This window comes from Hermetia illucens, chromosome 1 (genome assembly GCF_905115235.1).
Source record: "Hermetia illucens chromosome 1, iHerIll2.2.curated.20191125, whole genome shotgun sequence".
Classification (NCBI taxonomy): domain Eukaryota; kingdom Metazoa; phylum Arthropoda; class Insecta; order Diptera; family Stratiomyidae; genus Hermetia; species Hermetia illucens.
The window spans coordinates 102,009,375-102,029,531 of NC_051849.1; the positions used below are offsets into that span (position 1 = coordinate 102,009,375).

Consider the following 20,157-nt stretch of genomic DNA (forward strand, 5'->3'; position numbering starts at 1 on the left):
GCAGTGAACAAGAAACAAACTAAAAGGCACAGCTCGGAATATTACCAATGTGTTTGGTGTCAAATGCACTTATCAGCCCACTGTAAGTCGTTGATTTAAAACGCTAGCTGCTGACAATATCAGCCTATCAAATGAGCCACATAGACCTGAGACCCAACAGGATAACAATACGCTTCAAAACCACAGCGAAAGCAGATGCTCGGGAAAGTGCTCAAGAGTGATCGCTAGTTCTCAGTGCTTCTAGGGAAAGCCGAAATAGAAAAGCTGAACAAGTGGTTGTCGCACGAATTAACCGATACCGTAAAACAAACACGATTCGACGCGTGCTTTCTAAAATTTCATTTGGCAACTCATTACCATTCCCAACGTTAAATGTGACACTATTGAAGTGAAAATTAGGATTTTTTCTCTCGATTGCGTTCATCTTGCTTTGCCTTGCCGTACTTTAGACTTTAAGCCTTGTGCCGTTGCGTGTATTCTGTGGGCGTAGCTGCTGTCCGCCGTTCTTCCAACGAGAGTAACAACAGTAGCGTTGCACTGCACTGGGCTAAATCACTGACTGACAAAGTTAACGCTTGGTGATCGTACACCAAGCCAACTGCTACGTAGGATGAAACAGTTGGGTGCTCACAAAGTCGGCATCGAGCTCCTGCAGTCTTTATGGCTGCAGAAACTCTCGGAGGGCACCCAGGCCATGCTGGCTTGCGTGGATTTGGGCTCTCTGTACACGTTGGTCGCTACCACGGTACAAGGTACAAGAGGTCGCGTAACACGTAAGACTAGGTGACGCAGCTGCAGCAGACGATAGCAGCGCTAATAGCTATTGTTCCTAAGCTAGCATCGAGGGTTGATGCCTTTTGTTGGGGGAGTACGACCATATCATGGAGTTGATTTAGATCACCGCCTCCTGAAAAGGGCGATCTGGTAGTAGGCTGTCGGGATCCTTGATAAGTGCCGGCGCTGCTGGTACCACTAAAGGTATGCAGAAAATGTCACCGCTGACTTCTACGCGAAATGCAGCACCACCTCGCCTAACAATTTGTGACCCCTTAACCGCGTCAGTATCTTATAGATGCAGGCGCTGAAGTTTCGACCCTCACCGTATCCTGCAAAAATCGACTGATAGCATAATGATGGCCACAGAGAACTTGTTATGAGTCTGCGACTTCGGCGAACGTTGTATTGGGGCGTTATAGCAAATATCGACACTCCCTACTGAATGCGCAGACTTGCTGCGCTACTATGCTAATGGAACTGCACAACAGATCTCTCATTTACCTCACAATCTTAATTAGGTCATCAGGAAGAATTTCATCTTACACGCCTAAAATTCTTTGCATCATTTTTGAAGACGACCCATGTATCCACGCACTTTTCAAAAATACCGCAACATCGCTGCTGATCGTAGCCTCTCTAAGCCGGTTAAGGGTGATGTTCAGCGCCACATCAACAATATTGGCTTCCCTATCATTTCTAAGGTCCGTCCGCAATTGCGCGGAAAGAGTTCGAGAAACTTCTTAAGCAAGGAATTTACTGACCTTCAGACAGGTGTTGGTCAATGGCAAATGGAGACCTTGTGGCGATTACAGACGTCTAAATGGCTAGGGGATTCCAGGCTAATACCCATTCCATTCATCCACGACTTTGCGTATTCTCTCGTAGACTAACGTATTTTCTCGACCTTGGGCTTAGTCAAAGCATACCATCATATTTCTGAACTTTTTGAGTTCACCATGTTCTATCGTCATCACATACATAGATCCGCCTAGCAACATTCGCTTCTTAACGCTTAATTTTCTGGGCCAAAGACCACAGGCCAGGAGTCCAGGTGTTTAAGACTACAAAGCAAGAACTATATTCCAAGCATTCCCTCAGCAAGATGCAACCGAAGTCTTTTTCGTCGATGCCCCAGACATTTTCGTCGATGCCTCAGACATCGACCCCACGCCAACTTCAGCTTTATCAGTCAGTACACAGTTGATATTCAGGGGTAAGATAGTTCCCAACGCCTTATCACGTGATGCAGCATTTCCAATCTCACTTAGTTGATATAGGGCCAGAACCCCAGCAACCCTGCACTCAATATTAGGTTGTTAATTGCTTCGGGTACGCCTGGCCAATCGATCGGCTCGTCTCCTCCTGTACAATAACCTTCAGCATATTCCGCTAAAGTGGCTGAGGTAAAATTACGGGAGTTGAAGTTTGAAACTCTTCGTTATCGATTAATATTCGCCAGACTTTACGCCTACCGGTTGCCTTTTACAATTTGGGGAACTCCTTGGCGGAGGAAAAATTCAATTCTCCAAGGGTTATGAAAACAGCCTTTCATCATTCATTGAGGGCAAAGGGAGAATTGAAAGTATGCATATTGAAAAAAATTCACGCAAATACACAGATTTGACCTTTTTCTACAACTAGGTTAATAATAGTTGGATTTTTTTCAAACTTTATAACTATTATAATAATTCAAAAAGTAGAAAGAAAGAGGAGTTTGAGTTTCGTTCTGGGCAGAGGCATTGGGAGCTGCGTGACCGGAAGTGGCAACAGATGGAAATCGCTCCTTTTTATATAATCGCAAAACAAAACAAAGGCGCGAATTATACCGAACTTAAAACCGCTTAGGCTGGATTAAAGCTAATTTTTTTGTTGGGGATGTGAGAGATCCTTAAGTCACATCTATGTACTTGACTGGACCACATGGAGAACAACTTACTCTCAATTTTTTGGTGCACGGGCCCGTTCGCCGTTCATCGTCCAGTGGACAAAAATCGAAAATCGAAATATGGTTTGACGAGTCTTTTACTATTTGGTGTTAATAAGGGGACAATTGTTCAATCCGAATGTACCATTGTATACACCAAGAGAACAGCAAAAGTAGTGAGTGCCAATCGCGTCCATTATCTACCAATTACTGTCAGCCTATAAAATTCTTCTTCCAAGAACAAAATGCAAACCTGAGAGCTGAGTACAAGATGATGATGGAGAAAATTTTTAAACAGACAAGCGAAATTAGGTTAAGAAATCAGAGTGAAGTTCATGTGGTTTTTCTTGTTGGATGGTAATGTTATATTCTGAGAAACAATCTCGCTTCGCTTTACTAACCCTGCGCATTTTGGAACAGATTTTTTGAATGTACTCTCATCCCACGCATGAGCTGCCAACTGCCTACAAGAAAATGGCGATTTCAACCATAGCACCCAAGTATTCAAAAAGTAGAAAGAAAAATGACTAACGGTTTCGATATAATTCGCACTCTTGTTATAATATATTTTGTAATTATATAACAAGTGAGGAAACGGGAAGCTAGACGCTTCAGGTACGAAAGGTTTTGTGTATTTCTTTTATAAAGAGATTTGAGCGTGCATTTGTCACATTAGTATGTAGCACGTAATATATGCATATACATATTATGTGAAAAGCTCTATATTATAACCTATATTGCCGCATTACTGAAAATTATAGTAATGTACTATTATTAACTTTATTTGAAGGGATATCGGTATGGAGGGTACTTCGGAGCCTAGGCACCATACAGTGGCAGCCTCTTGATTTTTTTCATATTTTTGGGTTAAGTAGTTTCCGAGAAAGGGTTCCATTGAAGAAGTGACCAATTTCAACCCCCCGCGCTCCCCACCTTTCCAACAAATGTCAAAGCTAACACATGACTATATTCGATGAAAAAAAAATTACAATCCCTTTTGCATGTATGGGGACCCTTTTAAATTCGATGTAACAGGATGTTATTCACTATATGCGTGAGCGTTCACAGTTCCCACCTTTCTACCAAATTTGGTGTCAATCGCTATAACCATCTCCGAGAAAAATACGTGTGACGGATAGACAGACGGACAGTAAATCGATGTTAATGTTAGAAAGGAGTGATTTTCATCTGTTGCCACTTCCGGTCATGCTGCTCCCAGGGCAGGAGTGAGGCAGCGTCTGATGAGTTGCCTCTGCCCTGGACGAGACCGTTAGTAATATTTCTTTTTACTTTTGAAATACTTGGATGCTATGCCCAAAAGGACGAGTCCGAAGAAGAATAACTCAATTTTTAAAGGGTAAGTTATTCTCCATCTGATCCGGTTCAACATCAAATAGATGTGGACCTAGGATCTCTGACATTCCAAATAAAAAACTGTATTATTGCTTATAATGGTACCAAATTTTGTACTCCTAGGAAGAACTTAAGGTGGATCTTCGGAAACTTCTAAAATATATAATATGCTATTATTGACTTTATTTAAGCAGATATCGGAATAGGATGTATTTTGAGGCCTAGATTTTATATAGATGCAGCATTATGAATTCTTTCAAATTTTTCGGTTGTATAGGTACTGAGAACGTTGCAGTATCCGGGGCATACATTTTGGATTCACACTCCTCTGTTTCACCGATTATCAGAAATATCAGTGTCGAAAAGTGCTAGTCGAGTGATTTCATTTGATAGCCGAAATGACCATATTCTGTGGAAAAAAATGCTCCCCCTCTTCCTTTCCTTAAACCCAGTGCAAAATAACGGCACTCGTTGTATGTTAAGGAATTCACAGACCTTCATTTTCTTACCAAATTACAATAGCAATAGCTTCAACCATTTCCGAATAAATCAGGTGTGATAGACAGACAAGCACACGGACATTCAATTGATTCTAATGTTTTACATAAAAGCTTAAAAAAATGGATTAAATTTGAAGTTCCGAATACCAAATGAAAAACCTTAAAAGCGGCTTAGGTTTACATTGCTGAGTGAACCTAGCGAAAGTCGGAAAAAGCTTATGTGTTGAACGATCAGGTGGCTTTAATTACCCCTCCCTTCTTGGTACAAACATTATGGCGCTTGCACAAACGATCACAAGACGACACAAGAAGCAGGTATTGTTATGAATTATAAAGTGTTATTTCATTATTTATAAATTGCATTTGGAATATCGGAGGAAAGCAACTATATTGTATAAAGAACGTGAAATTCGAAAAATTCACAACGATATGATCTGCAATCCTTCGTGATCAACATATAAAATCAGTATTACCGATGTGCTAATGGGTGGTCAAACCCCGACACACATCATTGGCTCTCCGCCTGTTGCATATGAATCTCTAAGCAGAAAGAAAGCCGTAACCGAAGACACTGTAGAACCATAAAGCACCTGCACCTGACAGATACCTAAGGAGATTATAAGGGTTGACCACGACCATGGACAGACAGTTAGTAAACCGATTTTAATAAGGATCAGACAAAACCTGCTGCATTAATTTTATTGGAATACAATCAATAAATGAAAAATGATAAACGTATCTCTTTTGAAGAAATTTGACACCAAATCAACTAACACAACAAAATCAAGATTTCAAATAAGAGAATTGAAATCGAAGACTTCGACCTTAACCTTAAAGACAGAGGCAAGGGGGTGTAAAAAATGGAGTTGCTTTGGAATAACGCGAAAGCAGTTCCGAGATGGAAAGTCGAGTTTGAGACGGGGTATTTTTAGTAGGTAACCTTGTTAAATGAGTCCCACATACCGGCAAGATGATGACGTGGTTAATGTTCCATCCAGTACTTCACAGCCAAAGTAAAGGTTTTACTTTCATTAATCTTAGTGTTTCTTAACACATTAATCCCAAATCCTTGCTGTGCCCACCCTATAAGGGTGCAATTATAGATCTTCTGTCGTTCGGGAGCCGGCTTTGTCGTCAAGGCAGGTTAATTTTTCAACACAAGCTTGCACCATTTTCACATTCTAAATGCTCGCCTATCATCAAGTTATTTTTAATGCGTCACAATCGTGTTTTTTTTTTTGTTTTTTGCAATAACGAAAAACTGAAATACTACAGAAAACTAAATTAATATTTAACTGAAATATATATAAACTACAAGCTTTCTAAAATCCATATTCACAGCTTAAATTCGTTCCATTTTATCACATCTTCCCGAACCAGATCTAGACAGTTATGCGGATGCTAGAACGCCTCAAAATCCTAGCAACCAGAACTGAGATAACGTTGAAGTGGATGCTGGGGCACAAAAATATTCATGACAATGAGAAGGCGAATGATGCAAAAAAGATCCAAACACTATTTCTGGGGCCGACGCCTTATTTCATCATCTACAGAAATGTATGTACAGGATGTGGATCTATCATATTAGGAAGATCTAATATGTAGGGTTGTGCTAGACCGTCTCGCGTCCTCGCAGTGGGAACATACCACCTGGGGAAAAGCAAACCTTGGCTCTATCAGATATGCCTGGGAGGTTAGCTTTCCTAGCGGCTAAGATGGGATTTATCCCATAAATGTACTGTGGTAGGACATATAACAGATCACCAGACTGCAATATAAGGCGACATAAACCAATCCTACACAAAGTAGCCTCATCCATCCATCCGTCTCTCTTATTGCATTCTGAGAAAAAGGTACATAAAAAGGGAGACTCCCAAACGTCGTATCCCCCTAAAGCTACACAAGGTGGAAAAATCATAATCAGAATATCTTTTGCACATTTTTATGTTTAGACTCAGCCCCTTTTCTTAAATTGCAGTGAATGTTTTATATGAGCGTCTCCTAGTTGCTTAGAGTGTCAGCTAAGTCTGTTCGTTTCTATACATAAACTCATCATTCCTGATTTTTATTTTCATATATATATTTTGAAAACCTTAAAGTTTTATTAGGTCTGATGGATAGGTAAACTTGAGAACAAATCTGTTTGCTTGTTACGCTTCTCCTTTCCAAAGTTCTTCGGCGAACACATATTCAAATTGTGGTCTGCACCGAAATCCTGAAAATGCTCCTCTGAATGCTTCAGGCCAACTAGACCCGCAAAAATTCATTTTTTATTCAAATTCCGTTTTCGGGCATAAATCAAACAATTTTTATTCTTTTATCATTGCAGATATGTTAAACGTTGTTGCCTATTCCTCAAAATGGTCCGGATACCACCATGTTCGCTGCCAGCCTAACCGCTACATTGGACTGGAAATAACGAAGCCCAGCGCGATATTTGCCTAAACATGTCCTGGTACGTGCATGTAAAATTTCCGGGCAGATCACATCAAGGGCGAGAAAAAGCGGATGTAGCGATGTTACTGCTACATTCCTGAACCTTTTTTGTTTATAGTGTTTTGTGTATTTCGGAAACGTATTCGGAAAATGTTTTTCATGTGAACCTTTAACATCATTTGAAACTGTGCTGTGAATAATTCCGTCGTTCAGTGGAAAACCATACAAAAACCAAAGGAGGGAACGTCATCACAATCAAACGCTGGGTGGGGAGACGACGAAAACATCGACGGGAAAACAGCAGATTTTCCCCAGGGAGTATCAAATTAAAAATGTTCATATTTGCTGCCCTGCTAGCTGTACATGTTGGTCTTGCTGGTGAGTATCCGCCCTATTGAATTTAATGTGTTCGTACCTACCCTTGGTCTTTCCCATTTTCGCGTTTCTCGTTCCCTGCACAGTTGAACAAATTTGAAATTTACGACGTTCTCCGCGTTTTGTTTTCAAGATTCAGCAAAAAATTAATTTGCAGTCATAAAAAGGATTTACATAGATATGTACATCACTGCAGCGTTCATCCTTTCGTGGATAATGTCCTCTCGTTCGACACAATAAAGGCTACAACTCATTTTTCATGCTGCTGAATTTTATTATTCATGCTCTGGATACTCCCGTGGAAGTGGTCATGTAATGCAAGGGAGTCAAATTGACGGCAGTAATAGTTTAAATGATTTAACCATGGCGACCAACCATTTCGCCGGCCAAAAGGCTGCGTGTTAAAGCCCTGCCACGGCCATGGGCTCTGTTGAATTATGAATATTTAACCAGCGACCACATGCTATAGAAAATTAAAATTTGGCTTTTTGCAAGTCTTAAATCTCCGGCGTTCAACCGACTTCAAAATGTTAATACCTGAAATATTACAGTAGACACTTAATGACTCTGACATTTACGGTGTCCACTGAAAATGCCACACAAAATTGAGGACTGAACTTTTTAGAGGAATTATAGAGCGGGGAAGAAAATCACTTGAATTAACAACGTAAGTAGTACTAATTGCCTTGCTAGATAAATAAATTTTGGAAGCAATTCGAGGCCGGGTGGTAATTTGCGTATATTGGCCATAATTGCAGATAATGTATGTCTTTTATTTTCCCAGTAATTGGATGTGCTGTGATGTTGTACAATTTGGAATATGTTTTGGGGTGGGCCTACGGGGGTTACAATATAAAGAAAAGTTAAAATCTGCAACATTTGGATTCGGCTGTTTTGATAGGTTTAAAACCTCCGTCCATCATTATCATGTCGTGGAAGGCGTCACCGACAACAAGAAGCATTAGTATCGGCGACAGAATGTACCGTTGTCGAACTCCGCTTTAAACTTAAAATTCTTCTGAAATTGTACCTCGACATCGCTTTGCCTAGAATACATAAGACACACTGCCATTTCGCGTAGTCGAAAACTTTCTTGAAATCAATAAAGAGCAGATGAAGCAGAGATGAACCCCGCACCTTGCATAAAAAGAATTCGACGGTTATTGATGTAGTCCTGCAGGAGGATCCATAGCGGAACCCAAACTGCTCTCTGCCTATCAGGCCTTCGATCTGTTCACAAATATCCCTCAGGTTACCGCACTCTATATTTATAATCCGGTCAGCGAAATTGCGACGTTTGGTGGCCAGGTAGTATTAGAGTGAGCCTTTGATCCCCAACTATTTTAAATATTTTGAATTAGGCAGTTTCTGTAAATAGATTAATAATAATAATAATCGTTGGCACAACAATCCATATTGGATCAGGGCCTTGAAGTGTGTTAGAGCATTTCATTCAAAATCGTAACGGTCACTACAGTACACTGTAGCAAATAGATTCCTAATCTTTAACCCTGGTCGCCATGTAGCAGGTGATGTCGAGGCGCCAAATTTTGCATTAAATTTTCATCAAATTTCCAAATAAAATTTTCAACAATACTTTCAAATCGTAAACTGAAATTGGGTGCGTCAGGTATGGAAACTTTTGCGGGTTTCTAGTTTAAAAACCCGATTTTTTATTATTTTTCGGTAAATTCGAGCACAATGCTGGTCGCATTGCTTTTTGTAGTAGTATATTCTTCTGTATTCTGAAAACCCTAATAGTAGTTCCGAATCCGATTTCGAGCTGTCACCCATAGATACTGAAGGGTGCGCTCTTCTTATCTGATAGGATCTTGACTGAGGAGTTTCGGTATAGATTAACGCGTATCCGTCATTAACAAAGAATTACGATATAGTCGTTTATGGTTAAACTTGGCACAATCCCAAGAAATCACACTTCGATGTTGAAAAAATTAGAGTTTTTTTATATTTTATAGAATAAAATAGATAAAGCTTGTTTCGTTTTTTTAAGGTTTTGTGTAAACACAAAACATTATTAAAATCGATTTACTGTCTATCTGTCTGTCTGTTTGTCTGTCCGTCTGTCTGTCTGTCTGTCTGTCCGTCACACGCATTTTTCTCGGAGACGGTTGTAGTGATTGACACTAAATTTGGTAGAAAGGTGGGAACTGTGAACGCTCATGCATGCAGTGAGTTACATCCTTTTACGTTGAATTTAAGCGGGGGCATACATGCAAAAGGGGGGTGTACATTTTTTTTTCATCAAATATAGTCATGTGGGATATCAAATGAAAGGTCTCGATTAGTACTTTCCGAAGCCGGTCTTAGTTTTGACATTTGTTGGAAAGGTGGGGAGTACGGGGGGTTGAAAGTGCTCATTCCTTTAAGGGGGCCATTCTCAGAAACTATCAAACCGAAAAATCTGAAAAAAATCAGGAGGCTGCGACTATATGGTGCCTGGGCTCCGAAATACCTTCTATAGTGATATCTGTACAAATAAAGTTAATAATAGTATATTACCATAATTTTTAATAATTGACTGCAAACCCCTCTTAAGTTCATGCTAGCACGACAAAATTTCACAACAATATAGAGTATAACATAGAGCATACTCTTACCAAGTTTGGTGGAAATCGCACTATTACTAACAAAGTTATAATACGTCAAAGTTCTGGCTTCTTCGCAAATTCAAGACTATGAATGTCAATATCATCCGAAAGTGGAAATTCTCACATAATATATGGATATATTACGTGCTACGTACTAAGAAATACACAAAACCTTTTGTACCTGAAGCGTCCAGCTTCCGGTTTCCCGACTTGTTAATATTTTACTTTTGTTGATATACATATAAAAACAAGTCGGAATATCGGAAGCTGGTGCTTTAGGCATAAAGGTTTTGTGTTCACCTTTGCACATTTTTGCGTTCATATTTTACTAATTGGGCCCTTTCATTTGATACCCCACATGGCCACATTCTGTGAAAAAATCCTTGCACCTCCCTTTCGCATGTATTAGAAGCCCTCCTTAAACTCAACACAAAATGGCACTACTTGCTGTATGTAAAGGGATCAACATACCACATGTTCTCAACAACTTTCGTGACAATCGGTCCCGCCGTTTCCGAATAAATTGGGTGTGACTAACAGACATCGATTCGATTCTAATACGGTTTTTTTACACAAAACCTTAACAATGAAGTGAAAATTCATATATAATAAAAATATATACCAAGGCTTTCGACAGCGTTCCGCACTGCTGGCTAATCGCTCGACATCTATACTACATTGATCTGAAACTAATAAAGTTTTTGGCGAGAGTCTTGAATTCAAATACTAACTAACACAGAGTCCATCCGTATACAGAGAGGCATTTTCCAAACATTTTCGTTGAGTCCTCTTTCATGGCTCCTCAATGACGCTAGAGGGCATGGTTTCGAAATCAAATATGGCTTACGTGCTAAGTGCAAACTGACACAATTGATGTTCTTAGATAACCCTCATGTCGTATGCTGGTACTGATGGCCACCTCAGAGCTCTCTGACGAATAGTAAATACGATATTCGAATGGAATTTCTATTAGGCAAGTGTCGAATACAGACCATCCGCAAAGGTCATCATGAACCGCATGCTGGGTATAGCATTAATGACCTCTACCCCCTCCACATGATGTGCATTCTTGCAGTTCCACCTGTGGTACCACCAGCAAATGGCCCAGTGCGAACAAAAATAGGCGTCTCCCAAAGTTCTTTTTGGTGTAATTCCAAAGTGAATTCAATTCAATGAATAATTCACAAATGAATTCAACGCCCATACGTCGATTATGTTGCAAAAGAGTGTGCGACAGACCATCCGTTCGCTTTGCAATAGCAACAATAGGCCACAACTATCGCGTCCATAATGTTTCCCTCAAATATTGTCGAATTAAACGATGAGACATCAATTGTCCATCAACAGTCATCTTTGCCCCTGGATATATGCCGATTTTAGCCGGAGAGCTTAGTTGTCAAATATAACGTGATTCTCCGCATTCGGGGAATCCGTAAAATCGCGTAATAAACACGTGTAAAAATATTAATTGCCCTCCAGCTACATCCATATTTAGGGCTGGAAGTTTGTCATGTCGATAGTTTGTTCAATGGGCCCAAAAAACATGGGAAAAGCAAAAAAGAAAAAGAAGTCGATGCATCGTGATGCCGCCCACACAATCGGTTCTAAAACAACCGCCAGAACAAGAAATTTATGTAAATTTAACAAAAGTATATCACACATGCTACCCGAAGTAATCCAAAGTGAGGAGGCGCTTTGGTGTACGCGGTTCTTCCAAACTATATCGTAGCTGTAGTCCTAGTTAATAATAATAATCGTTGGCGCAACAATTCAATTGGATAAAGGCCTTAAAGAATATTTTTTTTTTTTGAGAATTGTGGGGTCTTAAGTCCGCATCAACTTAATGCTGGATCGGACCAAATAGGGAGCAACTTACTTCCTCTTACTTTAAAAAAATGTCGGGCGATGACGGCTTTATGGTTTCTTACCAGGGCAGAGGCAAATCGGCAGACATCTGCGAGCCGCTTCAGTCACGCTGCTCCCAGGGCAGAGGTGAGGTAGCGTCTGACGATTTGCCTCTGCCCTACAAATACATGAGATTTGAACCGCGAGCTTCCGTTCGACAGGTTTGTGCTCTAACCACTCAGCTATCTGGATACACAGACAGTTTTAGATTGTTATCCAATATCAGGTTCTGTTACCTTCCTCTTCGATAAAATAGACGTCACTCTCACTGCTTGTGGAACTATCATCCACATCTGCCTCATTTTGATTTGGTATAAAGTTACTGTCTTCACTATTACTTTCGCCATAACATTCATCATATTCCCAGAATTCATTATGCAATGTTGAATCCATAATGAATTTCTCGACAAAAGGACTGAAAAACGTAATTGTTTTTGGCCCGATGACACCAACCGCTCATTTCAGCTAACTAAACACAGCTGCCATAGGGTCACAGTTTTTAAGTAGGCCTGCCTGCAAACTAGACGAACCAAAAGAATAGTGTTAACTCTGTTAATCTTATTACTGCCTGCGCTCCTAGCTAGTATGTCCGTGCCTTGATGCTTAGATTGCGCTCGCTTTTCCATATGTGTCAAATTGACACAATAACTGCTCTTTCGTAACTTTTCTTGTTGCCCTGCCCTATGAATGGAAACGCATATCATATGATTTTTCGAAATTTCGTTGAAAATTAGTCGAACTGCAACAATACCATTCAAATTTGTAGAAAAACAAAAGCACAATAACATATTGAATTCGAGAAATGTGCCACATTGACAATAATGATAGATTTGTGGTAAAGAGTATCACATCTGTTCATGGTTCGCACAAACGGGTATTTCTGATATACACGGAGTTTTCTTATGAGTACCTATGCATAGTTCAGGAGAGGTTTCCTAAAGGTAATATAATGATGGGTCGCCGTCATGTAGGCTACGAGAATATGTTACTATGCGAAACAAAAGGAGTGTTAACATCAACCTATAAATAGAAGGTTGCCCATCTTCGCTTATGTCACTATCAAAAATGCCTTTATCTCTGGCCAGGTGAAGCTGTCAGGCCCGAAAGGTCGAAAAAATACCTGGCTGACTGTGGAACGTGGAAGCAGATCGATGGATGCAAAAAGTTCGAGTGGTAATGAGCAGAACCTGTTCGAACTGCCTTACAGTGAGAAAATATGAAAAGTGTAGTGTAATGTATGCACCCCACGACAAAAGGAGTTCCATAATTGCTTTATGAGGGAAACGGAAACTGTCTTCCGCAAATAGCAACGATTTTCCTATGGTACTCATCACGGAAAAGCCGCGTGTGATCGGTGATATTTATATATTTTCTGTCATTACAACAGCTAAAATTATCCTGGAACACATCAAAAGCTTGATAGACAGAGAAAAAGTTAGCCCTGGATCGTACTACAAAGACCATATTAGCAGCCTTTGGATTTTTGTCTTAAGAAAACCGGTTCCAAGGAATATTACTGGTCGGGACACCCTGTATAATCAATTTGGATTATAAATTTGCGATAGTGTTCCCCTTCATAAGGGTTAAACAGTATCTAGTAAATATAAAATATAAAAGTTCACAATCAGAACGGATGTAAAGTATAGAATATTGCGACCTTTATTATTATCGTTTTCCTATATACTCCTATATATATATATGTTTTCGATTAACTGAATATATTTTCCAATTAACTGGAAATGCTTGATAATGAGTATAATGTGGTCCCCCATCTAAGTACCAACTACCCTTGGCGACGCTTAGCTTTTGTATTTGAACTTGATTGACTTAAGTGGCGGATGTATGTAACTGGTAATGGATAAATTTTAAAAATTACGAAAAAAGTAGAAATGGAGAGAGAGTAGTCTTCAATCTAAGTAGTCGTTAAATCATTTGACCGTTTTCTGATAATTATTTTATTCACTGAATAAAGCGACTTCAGATTAGTTTACAGCTAGCAAGACTACTTTCATACTACCGTAGTTTATATAGATCTTTGATATGCCAATGTGGCCGGATTGTTCAAGTGGTTAGAGCGATGGGCCGTCGTAGCAGAGGGTTGTAGGAGGCAATGTGGTCAGCGTTGAGAGTGAGGTTTGAAGCGTGCGCTCTCAATGCAGCCCCCATTGTCTCCTATAGTATACGGTAGTGTAACGTTACGGCTTTGAATGAAATACTCTAACACACTTCAAGGCACTTTGATAAGCTAGATTATTAACGTATATTAAACTAACGATTAACACGCCTTTGATCTATTATTTATAGTACTGTGATCTTACTATTGCAAAGTATTTGACCGCTAACTAGTATTCAAATGAATTTTACAAAATGCCATATGTGCTCTTGTTAACTTTATTCGATTAGATGTGGGATCATATTTTGGGGGTCATATTCATGCATCTGAGTTTGAGTCCAGACTTTTCAACTATTCACTCCTGTCTCCCAGAATCGACCTCAAATGCAGAAACTGTTTCAAAAAGAACTAATCAAAACACTTAATTCATTACTACACCTCTTACGTGGCGTCCATATTTTCGTCGAATTTTTAGTTTGCCAAGGGGATCGATTCAACAAGTATGAATAACTGTATGTTGGTGTTGCTTGGATTTAATTTTTGGGATATGCAAAAAGGCAAAAGCCGAAAGTCGCTTCCAGTAACTTCAAAGTGTGTGCTAGAGGATAAAAGGGCTCACTTAAGAATACAACAGGAGGTTGTCATTTCAAGACTGAACATTATTTTTGCTATCTAAAATGAAGTTTGAAAAGAAAGATTCGGTTCAGCTATAGTCATATATTTTCTAGCAGCACGTCTTGGATTGTCATCGACCGTTACACCCGGAGGATCACCATGCAATTATATTTAATCTACAATGGTAAGTCGGCATGCCACTGATTTTAGTGACTAACCTCGAGATCACGACGAGCCGACCCCGCTTGTGAACGGAACAAAGAGTGAAGAAAAAGAAGACTCAAAATTAAATCTGGCAAAAAACTGACGTTAGCCACTCAGTTGCGCGAAAGCGATGAAAATCTTCATTAAAAGTTTATTGTGCGAGATTCGGAGGTTATACATCTCTCCTCTATCTCCCTTTGACAAGATTAGGCGAAGGGCTTTTAGATTCAATATTGACTTTCGCAGGAAACGCGGGACTGCTGGAAGTTTATAGCAGAATGAATGATTACAAAGCATCATTGACACTATCTAAGAATCTGTTCTGAGTGCTTTGGTTTTACGAGCAGTGACGGGCGCAACACGCAAGCGAAAGCAAGCGACAGATCAGATCACCCATTATTATCAAAATGTCACCCTTAAGAAATCTCTGCTGGACTGCGTGTAATTGTTTTTAGAAAACGTCGTTCTCTACAATATTAGAAATCGACGTTGGTGCATAATACTGTACAGGACTGAAGTCTGTCAGAAACTTACTCCCAGGTCAAAAGAACCCGCCTTGCGGTAGCCGTCAGAAACAACCCGATAATTGATTCGTGGCTGTTACCACTCAGTTTTTCAAAGAACAAAAGGGCATTACCATTTCAGGGCAATATTCGCCAGAGTCCCACTGTCTGACTTTGCGTATGCCCAGAATGTTCAGCTAGAATTCTCGCTCGAGTTGGAGAAACCGAGCATTCTGGGGACCTTGAATACGGTTGTCGAGAAGCCTGCACTCATTCCAGAAACCAATCATTAGCTGAAGATCAGCCCCGTCGCTTCGGTAGTAGTAAAGTTTCAAAATTTGCAGGTTGCAAGCCCACCAAGTTCTGCATATTTTGGTCACTTTTCACCACAAATGAAGAATTTTTCTTTAACCCCAACCCACATGGCTCAAGGAATGTGGGAAGAAATATTTTTATTTTTTATTTTTATAGAAACGGACAAACGTGCACGTAAGATTGCTACCATAGAAATATCATAAAACCTTTCTCAAGGTATATGGAATTTAAAATATAGTGAGATAGGAATTACCGTCCATAGTTACGAAGTCTTTGCAGATACTGTCCGACAAGCTTTTCATAAAATTAGCACTTCCAATCCGACGACCGACGCTATATTTGCATTCTAGGAAAAATTGCTACATATTCCAGCAAAAGGCTAGTAGCAGTAGTAATTAAAAGCTTTGAACCCGCAGCTGATCCTACTGAAATCTTTGAAGCGCTCTTAGTGGAGAGCTTCATATCCCTTATTTAAAATGGAGCTGAGATGAAACGCATCCTCTTTATAACTTACGGTAGCTTCTACAGCTGAGAGTAAGAGTTGAGGAACCGATGAAACGAAAAGGGCCTATACAATGTTGTAACTATCGGGAGCTTGAACACACGAAATCATACGGTGGACTTCCAGACGCTTCCGTCATATCCGGCGGCCTCCATCCCACAGTTAAATGGCCATTAGACAAGGAATTTCCCTCTGCAAAAAATACGGAAACTAAAATAGAAACCACTCTACAATTTACAATCTCTGCAGAAGAGAGCTTGGTAGAAGGTTCATTGTAACTAGACACTTCAATGCTCGAAACTAATCTCGCCTAGAGACAAAACCCTCGGGCTGTCATATCGATGAACTATGAATTCGACTTGTCATTGAGTGACCATCCAACTTACGGGGAAAATACTTGACCTTATCCGTTTGGCATAACGGGGAATATAAACAGAAACCAACTACCTGTCCAACTCTATCTTGATCTAAGTTCCAATCATTCGCCGGTTCTTATAATTTCCTCTAGTCTCCAACCAATCCCTATCGAGTCTACTAAGCTGACGATATGCTAGCTTAAATAACGGGAGTATACCGCATCGCACTTAAAACCAAATGGGTCCTTGAAATCAAACCTGAAACTCCACCACGGAATTATTGACATCAGCTGCCCTGCATATAACACCGAAGTCTTGATATGCAGTTTCAAATCCGCTAAAGTGTTCAAAAATAATAGATAATATAAAAAATACGATAGCTGAGGCGTGGATGGCAACAGTTTAGATCGGCAGACTCGAAAAAGAATCTGCAAAAGCTAGAGAGAAGCTGCATGAATCATTAAAAAAGAAGAAACATAAGAATCTAAAGTGCTTCCTTGAAAATCTAACACCTTTTCCGATCATATATTCCCTTTGGAGAGTCGTGAAAAGGCTCAATAGGCCAATCTTGCGTTAATTACCAAACCAATTATTGGATAGCTGCTGGGCGACGATCGATGCCAACAGATGCTCAATCTTTGCTCAACATTTGAGAGATCAGCGGCTACCGAAGAGACGAAGAGACACTTTAGAAGCACTCCATTTGCTGCACTGATTCGCTCAAAGTTTCCAAAATCTTCAGATCTACCATCATTCAACTGATACTGGCCTTATGCATTGGTTACATTCCGAATTGTTGGAATCTGTCGCAAACAATGATGATCTTGAAAGAAGATAACGAGCTCACGATTGTCATGTCCTATAAACAGATAAGCCTGCTTCTCTCGCTACCAAAGCTATTCGATAATATTTGACAAAGTCTGGCATGAAGGCCTCATTCACAAAATCAAGGGAAGGCTACCAACGAATACCGACATTTTCGAATCATATCTTACTAGCAGGAGGTTTAGTATTATTATTAAAGGGGGAGTAATCCCGCTGAAGAATTAAAGTCAACGAAACAGAGTGTAGTCACGTCACCTTCACATTGAAGTAACGAACTGGTGTCCCAGACAAGGAGGAAACGATCCTTAATCAAAGAAGGTAAAATACCCTTTGAATACACTCAGACAAAAGACATACTTAGGAAAATCAGAAATTTCAATATTCACCGTGACTTGATGATCTTACTTAAACGAAATTCATCAACTGAAGCGGACATATTTCGATAAACTTGCTAGACATCTAAGTAGTTTAGCCAGAAACCTACCATACAACAGTCAATACCATCGCCTGAACAGGAGAAATTCTATTTTGTGGGTATTCTCCAGTGATTTCAAAGTGATAACTGTATACACCGGTGCTTGTTGCCTGCAGTATATGTTCTCGAGTCATATTTAATACGTGAGTGCGACCTCAATATCACCCTTCAAAAAATTTTCCATCATCTGAGAAAACCTAAACACTCCAAACTGATGTGGTCAACTCCACCATCGATCATATTCCTTTAGTTTGTTGCATGCCCCTCCTAAGACTTTTGAAATTGCATGTAAGGAGTTCATAAATAATACATTTTCATTTTAGTCCTGGTTAACTGCAATGAAAATCAGATTCCAATTTGAAGAATGATGGCAGCCTACCTAACTCATATACTCCGTACATATGACGAGATGTTTTCCAGCTAGAAACTGGGATAATCTCCTACTAGAAGGTTAATATAACACCACAAGTATAGTCTGTATTCCCGTGTGACCATGTTTCGGCCTTCAAAAAAGGACAGGGGAATTAGGCAACTGCCTGAAGCATCTCAACTTGTTCCACGATATCAAGATACATAATCTGAAATTCAAATAAATGCGTCAAGGTCACTTGTATTCCAAATGAACAGCGTCCTTGAAGCCTTCATTGCCATCAAGCAAATTTGGGGTATCGTGATGCTGCTAACAAACGAGGGAATAAAACAAAGTAAACGTCGCTTCGCCATTGTTTCCTTTCCCTTCCATAAATTTTACTTCTTTTGAAATTTGGTAGCAACATCTTAGCAATTGTCCGCCTCGTTTATTGCTTAATGTTCGGATTACTCATCACGAGGACATGAGGGAGGAGTTCAGAAAACTGGGAAGTGAAAATGACTACTGACTATAAATCGAAATTTTCCTAGTTCTCTGACATTTACGAGTGAGTCCCAAACTTGTTGATTGAGATTTGTGAACATGTTGGCTCCACCACGCCTATCGCTTTATCTAGATCCCAAGGGGTAAGATACTTCTTCTTGGATGACTGAGCAGAACGTTTTCATTGTCCTTTTATCTGAACATTTAATCGGAACCACCTGCTGTCCAGAGCTTTGTTGTACATGAAGTTATACGAAAAGTCTGTTGGCGTACCATTCAACCTTGAAGACAACATGTCATAGTAAATACTAGGCAACCTTGAAAATGTTTTCCATTCGCGCCAATCGATAAAAGGTGACAAAGTGGGCCGAAGTTAACTCGAACGACCGCGCCACCACTACCTTCTGCAGTATATGGAAAATGTCATGCTTTGAAGCAATATTTTCTGTCAGATTTGCAGTGGCGAAATCATCAAAAATACCGTGAAAATGGGGATTACACTACCTCATGGAAAATGCCGGCTGATAAAATGTACAAATGTATGAACGTACGTCGGCGTGGGCTTTGCAGGTGAGGAAGAAATTAAGGAAATAGGCAAATGACTGTCGGAATTAACTAAAGAAGCTTCGCTGCGAGGTTTGATAGAGCTGTTTCTACCATTGAATGGCTTTAATGTATGCAAGTTATTTTTAGCGTGATGGGTTAACTAGGTTCTTATCACAGATCTTTTATTGTTGGATAACACATTAATGAAATGCTTCTTACATATATGGTGTATGATATTATCGATGTACCATTCACGAAAGGGCTTACGTAACCAAAACGTTCACTTCTGAAGAGTATAAAAGCTATTCAGTTCATATTCACATATGTATGAGTTAATCAGTACAATAGTAACTAACTGTACATTCAGAAAAATTCTTTCAGGATAGTTATTCTAATTATATCCATTATTATATAGAAATACATTTTCGCGATAAATAACAGCCCCAGCCAAGTCTAGTTGCAAAGAAACGAGGGATAAGCTTCAACTTGAGTAGTATGACCCCATTAAAGCGCCATGGGGGGTAGGTGAGGACAGTGCGATAAATTTGTGATCTTTGAGAGTAGCCTCTGAGAGTTGCCACCCCACCTAAAAATTAGACAAAAAATCATCACTGTGTCATAAGGAACAAAAGGAATTCAGGGTACGGTTCTATCAGTTTTTATATGCAGTCGGTCGTTATGTTATGGCTAATTGCTATTACCTTGATGTGACTCAGGTACTCATTCGCAGCTGAGTCGTCTGGTATTCGAAATCCAGTCATGTAACAAGCTCATCTTCCATCAGTCGGATTTTAATTGCGATCTTCCGCTAGCGATCTAATCACTGAGCCATACGGACAAATTCATAGCATCCACGATTAATGGGGCGATCAGTACAAACTCTGAGATAAACACGATTATGTCCGAGGAACAGAAAAGTTGTCAATCTGCTCTGGGAGGTGGAGAGAGTAACTCCTAATAAAATCAGTAGT

General features: G+C 39.8%; 1 protein-coding gene across 1 annotated transcript in view; it reads left to right on the plus strand.

The window, feature by feature from the left end:
• Positions 1-20,157, plus strand: part of LOC119646490 — a 567,562-nt gene that overhangs the window by 215,325 nt on the left and 332,080 nt on the right. The window contains 1 exon segment of the mRNA XM_038046949.1: positions 6,884-7,368. Coding sequence (XP_037902877.1) covers positions 7,323-7,368 — 46 coding nt within the window. The 5' untranslated portion in view covers positions 6,884-7,322.